Source organism: Cannabis sativa, chromosome 3 (assembly GCF_029168945.1).
Source record: "Cannabis sativa cultivar Pink pepper isolate KNU-18-1 chromosome 3, ASM2916894v1, whole genome shotgun sequence".
Taxonomy (NCBI): Eukaryota; Viridiplantae; Streptophyta; class Magnoliopsida; order Rosales; family Cannabaceae; genus Cannabis; species Cannabis sativa.
Genome location: NC_083603.1, coordinates 30,729,766 through 30,740,372, shown reverse-complemented (window position 1 = coordinate 30,740,372; position 10,607 = coordinate 30,729,766). Strand labels below are relative to the sequence as shown.

General features: G+C 30.5%; 1 protein-coding gene across 1 annotated transcript; it reads right to left on the bottom strand.

The window, feature by feature from the left end:
- Positions 1-2,931: 2,931 nt before the first annotated feature.
- On the bottom strand, positions 2,932-4,396 carry LOC115710167 (uncharacterized). Its single transcript, XM_030638506.2, has one exon. The coding sequence runs from the start codon at positions 3,793-3,795 to the stop codon at positions 3,259-3,261; it is 537 nt and encodes a 178-aa protein (XP_030494366.1). The 5' UTR covers positions 3,796-4,396; the 3' UTR covers positions 2,932-3,258.
- Between the last annotated feature and the right edge of the window lie 6,211 nt (positions 4,397-10,607).

The following is a 10,607-nucleotide window of genomic DNA, read 5'->3' as shown; positions in this document are numbered from 1 at the left end:
GAGTATGACCAGTGTACCGAGTATAGGCTGATACTGTAACACATCGGAACAGGCTAGAGTATGACTAGCAGCTGGAGTATGACCAGTGTTCCGAGTATAGGCTGTTACTTGTCAATAGTACCGTCGTACGAACGTTCGGGACTCAGTATCGTGTGGGACACGACAGTTAAGGTTATGGTCAGGGGTATGGGGGTCTGATCATAACTTGGGATTTATGTATGATTATGTTTATGCTTTTCTTACTGAGTCTGTCGACTCACAGTGCTATGTTCATGTGTAGGTAAGGGCAAGGCCAAAGCTGAGGAACCGTGAGGACGAGCCGATGAAGATTGTACATGTCGGGGCGGTTAGGCCTGGAGCGTACGATTCTCGGGACAACAGTGCTTTTGTAATTAGTCGCTAGGTGACAAGTATCTTGTATTAGACAGTAAACTTTTGTAAAGTATTTTGTAATCGGGATCCCGAGTATTTTGTATAAAATATTTTATAAGTTAAATTAAAAAGCAAAAATTTTAATTAATAACGATTTCCATAAACCTCGTTGATTAGCAACGAGCTGCACCGTATGTTTAAAAATCACGTAATACGCCTATGCTAGTCAGGGTGTTACACCATGCCAGTCTAAATCCAGTGTTCTGGCAAATCAGGGAATAAACTTTCGAACATATAATTAAGATTATATTCCACTGTGCTGACAACACTATAATCATTAACAAAATCATATGTTCTGGACTTAAATAGAATTCATACATTATGTGTATATAATCATGAAATAAATCATGTGAACCATGCAACATAAAATGTTATTTCTGATCTTTATTAATAAATAAATCTGATTATATTGAAATAAGTTTTATTTAGGGCATAAAACCCAACAACAAGATATTTAAAAAAAAACTGAAAAGAAATGAAAAATCAAAGGAAAAAATTAAAAAAAAAAAAGAAGTGATTGATGGTTTATTGAAGAGGGATGGGGGAGATGCACGTGTCATATGTATGGGGGAATGTGCATGTGGTATATATGTAATAAAATAAAGAGAAAAGATAAAAATGTTGAGGTAACCGTGTGTAAGTATTTATGTAATAAAAATTTCATTTTGTATTTTTGGTGTAAAACTTTCAAAATTTTATACTTTGTCTAAAATGTTACCACTAAAATAATTTTTTTTAGTGAGTTGTGGGAGGGAGAATCGTGAGAGTGAGAGCCACTATTTCAAACATAAGGTTATTAAGGTATATAGCTGGTATAATGTGAGGGCTGTTTGGTCTTAGAATGAAAAATTAGCATATTTTAATAAAATTGGAATGGGAAATATTTTTTATTTATGTCCACGTCAAGGTCAAGCGTATAAATTCAAATTATAGAAATTTATATTCATAAGATGCTTTATTTACTAATGTCAAATTATAGAAAATTTATTTTTATTTAATAAATAAATAGAAAATTTCTAATAAATTATAAATTACATTGGTATTATATTAGTCACTTAAGCTAAGCTGGTTTGGTACATTGTATTAGGTTATATTGTATTATATTGTATTGAATTATATATTATATTTTTATATAAATGTTAAACTTTAATTTATATATACTAAAATATTATATATTTAGGTACCCATAAAAATCAATATCACATATAGTTTTACATAAGAATATTGCATGAAATATAATTCAATATATAATACTATACAATAGCGTAATACGACATACCAAACGAACCTTATTGTATTATCTTAAATTGAGTTATATATTATATTATTAATTTATTATGTTGTTATATTATTATATAATATCATGTTAAATTTTTATTTATATTAAAGAATTATATACTTATATGTTTATAATTGTCAATACTAACAGATAATTTCTCAAAGGAAGCTTTAATATCAAATAGCAATGGTACAAATTATGTGACTCAACAAATTAAAAAAAAAAAAAAAATGTACATTATGATTGTCCTACGAGGAAGGCCATTCCACATGTGATAATGAGCTTCATATGCTATGATTACAGAAGCAAAAGGCAGTCATATATGTATACATATTTATTTTTTATTTATATATATATAGTAGATAAGAGAAACACTCTAAATGACTATATGAACATTCTATATAATTATTGTTTTTAAGCCAACAGCAGGCGTGATGAATAGCACCGTAGAATGAAAGTTTCATGAGGAAAATGTATCTGCGTTTGGTGGTTGTTATCATTATATATCTCATATTCTTTTCCCCACATATATATACACTTTATATTCTTCTATTCTCTTCTACCACTACATATCTCTGCCTCAGACTTTGTCACCGCTTTGCTCAATCATCTGTTCCCTACTATACTATATATATATATATATATATATAGTAACCATCATGATATCACCTTTCACTATTCCCACAACTCAATTTCTTATAATCACTATATATGTAATTACTACAAAACATTTTAATACATTTTTCAGCATGCATGTCATCTCTTGTCACACACAGATATATTTCTCAAATTTACAATTTTTTTTTTAATTTACTTGCAATTTGTGAATTTCACCGTGAGAAAGACTTGTTTTGACCCTACCACACACTACTTTTTACTTTTCAGTTTCCAATATTCCATATATATATTTAGCTAAAATGTCTTAATCAACGAAGGGCATCTTCATCATCATCTGTTTATAATAATTAAGCATCTCTATATAGATATATAGTCAACTGAGAAAGTAGAGTCTCATCAAATTCTATCAAGTATCCATCCCTATAATATTCTGAAAACTATATACTAGAACTAATATAATAAATTAACGGTTTTATTAAATATAAAAGAACACTTCATAATGAACATGGACGTGTATGGATGCATGTCTATGTATTGTTGTATTGTAATAAGAGAGAAAAAGAGATCATATATATCACATAAATATATATGCAAACAGAGATTATTAATTAATTAGTTGATTATTATGAGATAAATTTATAGAAATAAACTTTCTAAGAACCCAAAACATGGAAAATTAAAATACATGTACAGACACATCTAAGAGACCAACAATTTCCTTTCTTACTTTCTTTTGTCTATATACTACTAATTCAGTAATACTAATTAAGTCATAATAAACTATATTAATATAAATAAGAAAAAAAAAACATAGAAAAGTACACACCCATTTATAATTTTTATATATATCTCAGAAATATTATTATAAATAAATAAAAGAAGTAGTGTCGATTACATTAAGAACAAACAACAACAACTGCGAGTACCTCTTAGTGATCAACCACATCTACAGTAGCAGCACAAGACAAACACGTTTGGAAGATTCCAAAAAGAGCAGTATAAGAAAGTTCCTTAACTTTCCCGAGAAACAAACACTTCTTTTTATTACTACTGCTCTGTGACTTTTTATTAATATTATTATTTCCCTGCTGTTGCTTCTCTTCCCTCTTCTTCTGGTTCTTATTCTTCTTATCCCCATGATTATCACGATCAGAGTGGTCTTCATCATCAGCCATTTTCTTAACTCGACCAAAACATTTCTGGGTTTTCTCGGGGACAGTCTCTTTCCTGGAAAATGTATAACTCCGAAGGTACATTTGCCTGCATGAAATGCTGTCAACCACTCTAGGGTGGCCATAACGCACGTGACTTCCCGGTCTGCAGCCACGCAATGAGCTGACAGACCTCACAAATTCCGCGTCTGACTCCGGCCACTTGTAAAGGTTTACGTAAGTGGCTCGGAGCCGGACTGGGACGCACGGATCACGTGCGTCGTTCACACAGTTCGCTATGCAAACTGAGGTCATGATCTGGTCTTTCTATCTCTCTGCCTTGTTTTGTTTCTTCTTTCTCTTGCTATCTCTAGGGTTTTATCGCTCTTTATGTTCTCTGGCTTGCTTTAAATGGGTTTTGGTGTTGTAAAAGTTTATATAAATGAAAAGTATATGTGTAATAAAATAATTGAGAAAACAGAAGGCTTAGATTGCAAGAAAAGATAAATAGCTACAGAGAAAATGGGGTTGTTTGGTCACTAGTAATATAGTAGTGGAGATTTATGAATGTTATAATAATAGAGAATGATTATTTGGTATATTAATAATTAGCAATGACTGTGTGTTTCCATTTTGTGCGCTGTTAGGCATGAATTAATAATGGCCTAAAGTAATATCATTTTCTTTTTCAAATATATATATATATATATGTTACAAATAAACAATCAAACTAGAAAATTAACTGGAAAAGAAAAATAGTAGATAACTAAAGTAAAGAACACAAGATTTTTATACAGGTTCGGGAAAATCAAGTGCCTACAATTTCTGTTACTCGTCTGAGTTATCTTTTCCATTAAAATGATGAAGTACAAGTTTGAGTTGTTAAGTGCACCTTAGAGAACAATTACAGATGAATACCCTTGAAGAGTTTTAAAGAATTATAAAAATGATACTAATATACTAGGAAAGAAATACAAACCTATACTATAAAATTTAAATGTATAAAAATATTAAATTACAGAAAAATTAAAATATTATATATTATTTATTATTTAATATACTAATTATTATACAAAATATAACTTTAAAAAATTATATAAAGGATATTAAAAAAATACAAACATATATTATAAAACAAAAAATTTTAACAAACAAAAACTATATACAAACACTTAAACTAATGTAAATGTGTATTTATTTAACTGTTTAATTTAATTTTTATATATAATTTATACTTAATTTAATTATATTAATAATAAAATAATATATATATATGAAAAAGAATAAAAATAGACTTTTAGTAAAAATAAAAAAAAATATTAAAACACAAAATTTTATAGCTGAAAAAAAAAATATAGGAAACCCCTACGGAGTCGGTTATTTCATAATCACTGACGCCGTAGGGTCCCTTTTAGCATCACCTGAAACAGCGTCAGTAGTGAATTTTGCCAAAACTGACGCTGAATGGCCTTAAAAATCGCCTCGAAAGCCTAATTTTGTAGTAGTGTTAACTCAAAGAACAATGATCTTGGTGCAGTTTTCCAATTCTCTTCACTTTGTTTTTCTCTCTTTCTATGTCTCTCTCCAACTCGATTTCACTCTCTCTCAATTCAATATGAATTATGTTACAATACAAGAATGACTAAAATCATTTAAATAGGAAAATTAAAACTAACTAACTGGTGCACTAACTAAGACAAAACCTCATGGAAGTGATCCAACTATCTTCAAGTAGAGCAAATATTCAGTAGTTCCAAATAATGTTAGAACTTGCTCACTAAAAGAACTTTAGCTCTTGTCTCTGTAGGATTCTCTTCACTAGGTGCCTTCTTAAGTTCTATCTTTCCATGCATCTTGATTATTATCTCTAATCCAAAACAGCCTGTCGTCAATGTATTTTGATCTCACATGATAGACTAAATTTTTGCAATGATGTATAGAAGACTGGTTGTCTAAATATATAATAACTTTTTCATTATCATTTCTAGCTGAATTAGGATTCCCTTGATCCAAACAACTTCTTTGAAAGCTTCTGTAGTTGCCATAAACTTTGCTTCTATTATTGATAATGCTACCACTGGTTGCAGCTGAGATTTCTAACTAAAGCACCAGCTATTTAGTTGAAAACAACAACTGGTTATGGACTTCCTTGTGTCTCTGTTTGATCCATAATTTACATCCACTATACTTCCAATTCTACCTTGTTCCCACTCTTTATGAACCTTAAACCAATCTGAGTTGTAGCTTTGAGATACCTCAACAACCACTTAAGTCCTTTCTAATGTTCTTCTCTAAGGTTCGAAATAAATCTTCTTAGTATACTCACAGTATGATCAATGTCTGCTGGTCTAGTCTAGTGCTTATTATAGTGTACATAACACTACCTATAGCCTCTGCATATGGCATATCTTCCATGTCCTTCTTCCCTAATCACTCTTGGGAGATTGGTCTGAAGTAAGAATGAAGTGACCTGCTAGAGGTACATTTACTTCGTTTGAATCTATCATGTTAAATTTCTACAGAACCTTTTCAACATAGGTGCTTTGGGTCAACATTAGTTTCTTTCTTTTCTATCTTTGACAATGTCAATGCCCAAGATCTTTCTAGCTGGTCCTAGATCTTTCATCTCCAATTCTCCCTTGAGAACATTCTTTAATTTTGTGATCTGGCTTATGTCCTTGCCCATTATGAGCATGTCATTCACATAGATGAGCAGATATGTTGTATTTTTAGTGTCAAAATTAGTGAAATACAAATAAGTATCATGCCTAGACATTGTGTAGCCAATCTTTGTCATAATTGAGTTGAATTTCTTGTACCATTGTCTTGGACACTGCTTGAGTCCATATAAAGATTTCTTCAATAGGCAAACTAGGTCTCCTTCTATTGATTCCACCTTGAATCCTTCAGGTTGAGACATGTAAATTGTCTCTTCAAATAGACTATTAAAGAATGTTTTTTTCACATCCATTTGCTCAATTTCCCAATCAAACTGAGCTGCCAAAGCTAACATCATTCTGATTGTCTTCATCTTGACCATTGGTGTAATTTTTTTAGTATAATCAACTCCTTTCTCTTGTGTAAATACTTTCGATACAAGCCTTTCCTTGTAGAACTTAGGATCAACTTGTAAAACTCCATCCCTAACTCTTAAAATCTTCTTGCATCTAATAAATTTCTTTCCTTTTGGTTTCAAAATCATTATCCATGTATTTTTTTTCTCCAGTAACACCACCTCTTCATACATAGACTGTTGGGTTTTGTGCCCTAAATAAAACCAATTTCAATATAATCAGATTTACTAGTTAATAAAGATCAGAAATAACATTTTATGTTGCATGGTTCACATGATTTATTTCATGATTATATTTAATGTATAAATTCTATTAATTCCAGAACATATGTTTTTGTACATGATTATAGTATTGTCAGCACAGTAGAATATAATCATGTTCATATGTTCAAAAGTTTAATTCCATGATTTGTTAGTTCACTGGATTTAGACTGGCATGATAATCAGCGATAGGTATGCTTACACCTTGGATATGCGTTATGTCCTTTCCAGGGCATTGGCAAAGTGTACCAGTATCAGATGTATGGAGTATACATTGGAAGGGATCGATATTAAACTTTGATTAGATATGTTAAATTTACCGTAATATCTATTCAATTCAATATCACCTAGTTGATCCTAGAACAAATGATCTTAATGTTGGGTTTTATGCCCTAAATAAAACTCATTTTAATATAATCAGATTTACTTATTAATAAAGATCAGAAATAACATTTTATGTTGCATGGTTCACATGATTTATTTCATGATTATGTATATAATGTATGAATTCTATTTAAGTCCAGAACATATCAATTTGTTAGTGATTATAGTGTTGTCAACACAGTGGAATATAATCTTAATTATATGTTCGAAAGTTTATTTTCTGATTTGTCAGTTCACTGGATTTAGACTGACATGATAATCAGCGATAGGTGTTCTTACACCTTGGATAAGTGTTATGTCCTTTCCAGGGCATTGGCAAAGTTTACCAGTATCGGATGTATGGAGTATAGATCGGAAGGGGCCGATATTGAACTTTGATTAGATTTGTTAAAATTTAACGTAATATCTATTCAATTCAATATCACCTGTTGATCCTAGATCAAATGATCTTAATCCTGATATGTTTAGGTTCGATCTCAAGAGTATTATACATGTTCTTTGATTTGTTAGTTAAGCCTACTTTTGGGTCAGGGTGATACGTACATTTTGGGAACATGATAGTATAATTGAGTGGGAGCGCTAACATAAATATGGAGTCTATAACTTCTATAGGAATTTAGAAGAGAAACGATGATATCCTTCGAGCTTGGCTAAACAGAGATAAATGGTGGAGATCTCATTTCACTTCGCTGAAATATCATTTATACGGAGCTAAGTGTTTTAAGGATTAAATACATTGAAGGTGTAATGGTAACTTAGTGCCTATTCAATGTAGATCATCTATTAGAGGGTTATTGATCAAATAAGGATTATAACAATGGATAACTAATGATGTATCTATATCGTGGAACATATAGAGCGTTGTATATGACTGAGAGTGCAACTCCAAGTTCTAAGTGTGGATTCAATAAGGAATTAATAAGTTAGGGAATTTACTTGGTAAATTCGGTTCGACTTACTCGAAGCTCGGATATATAGACCCATGGTCCCCATACTAGTTGAGACCATAAAGCTGGTAAGACTCAGTTAATTGATTTTGATTAATCAATTATAATTCTAAAGTTAGACTATGTTTACTTTGTGAATTTTCACTAAGCAAGGGCGAAATTGTAAAGAAAAGAGATTCTAGGTTTATTTATTAATTAAGAGACTTTATATGTCTAATTAATAAATATATTAAATGACAATATTATTTAATAATTAATTTTTAGTTATTAAACAATTAGAATTGGCATTTAAATGGTTGAATTTGAAAATTAGCGGTTTTGAAAAAATGAGATGCAAAAATGATAAAACAGCAAAATTGCATAAGTGAGGCCCATTATCCAAAGCCCAGGCTGGCCACAATTGTAGGCTTTTATCATTTATTTTTTTTATTATTTTAATGCCAAATAATTCTAACTTAAACCTAGGTGGTTACCTATAAATAGATAGTGATGGCTCTCATTCAAACTTAACTTTGTCAGATGAAATTTGAGCCTCTTTCTATTCTCTATAGCCGAAACCTCTTCTTCTCTTTTCTTCTTCAATAATTTCGAAATCCTTGAGTGATAGAGTAGTGCTCACACACATCAAGTGGTATCTCAATCATAGTGTGTAAGACTGTGGAAAATCAACCAACAAGAAGGAGATTCAGCATCTAAGGAAGGAGAGAAAGAGATCCAGGTTCAGATCTTGGTGATGCTCTTCTACAGAAAGGAATCAAGGGCTAGAGATCTGAACAGAAGGAGTCATTATATTCCGCTGCACCCAATGTAAGGTTTCTTAAAGTCTTATGTGTTTATTTCATTATTTTAGAATTCATATTAGGATGTTAATGAAACATACTTGTTAGTAAATCTAGATCCTGGTAAAATATCAAACACTTAATCCTGACATGCTTAGGTTTGATCTTAAGAGTATTATACATGTTATTTGATTTGTTAGTTAAACCTACTTTTTGGTCAGGGCACTACTACAAAACAAGCCTTTAGAGGCACTTTTTTCAGCATAATAATAAATAACCGATGCCATAGGGTTTGAAATTTTTGGGAGGAGATTTTACGCTTTTTATGGCGTCGGTTATTTCGAAATAACCGACGCCATAGGGGCCACACCTTATGGCTCGACCAGCCAACCTAGAAACCCCCAAACCAGAGAAACCCCAAACCCTCTCCGCCAAGCTCCACGAAAAATCACCCCCATTTCACTATTTTTTCACCATTTTAGCTCATTTTTGTTTCTAAATCTTCTATTTTTCATACCTAAACCATATACCTGAAAAGATTACATTTTTCCTCATCCTTTACGGTAAACCAAAAGTAAAGGTAGTGGTTGCGGTGGTTATACCTTCGGCCACCATTTTTAGTGGAGAAAACATTGTATCTCAACGTATATTAATGTATAAATGTAATTTCTACTAATTTTAGTAATGTACATTGTTTTATTTTTTATTTTATAATTTTTTTAGGGATTTTCTATATTATTAAATATATATTATGTTGTATTGAATATGTATTGTGTGTATATATATTGTGAATGAGAAATGTGATATAGAAGAGTATATATGTATGTATTTTGTGTTGCATTAAATATGTATTGTGTGCATATATATTGTGAATGAGTTTAGAAACAAAAGTTTAGAAATTAACTCTATTTTGTATCAATTTTTTTTATTATTTTTAATTTTATTCATGTGTTTTTATTTTTTTAGTAGCTAGTAAATAGTTAGTTACAACTACTTAACAAGTTACTAATTTTCATTCATATTCATGTATTTTTTATTACTAACTAGTTACTCATTAGAAACTAGTTAGTAATAAATTAACTAGTTAGTAACTAGTTACTCATAAATTATATAACTAATAAGTAGCTAAATAAAAAAAATTGGTAATTTTGTAGTATTTCATAAATTGGTGTTGATCGATTTTTAGGTAGCTCGAGGTATACATTTACTAACTTTTATTATAAATTAATTATGAATGCTTAGTAAAGTTTGATTATCTTAAATATTCATCTGCAGTGAAGTAGGTTCTGCAATATATTGTACTATGCCGGATCGATGGGTGGTTTAATATGCATGTTAGATGAGTTTGAATATCTTAAATATTCATCCGTAGGGAATTAGGTTCTGTGAATACATGTACTGTAGTCGGATGGGTGGTAAACTTTTATATTGCTAAATGCGGTTATGATTATTTAATATTGTTTTGAATTGTATTTTATTGTTTAATAGGTTTGAATTTTTTGGAAACGTTCAATTATAGCCGTTATGCTGCTGAAATTTCGGTAGAATTAGGATAAGATTTGATTTTAGTTTCTCTTAAACTTGGTTATTAGGATTTTATCGGAAGTCAAGTACATAATTTTTGGTATAAGGTATGTTTTCTTTAACTTACTTTTATAAGAATATTGTTGTTGGGTTTTATGC

Bases quoted from the DNA above. Each gene is read 5' to 3' on its own strand.
- LOC115710167 (XM_030638506.2), bottom strand. From the start codon at position 3,795: ATGACCTCAGTTTGCATAGCGAACTGTGTGAACGACGCACGTGATCCG.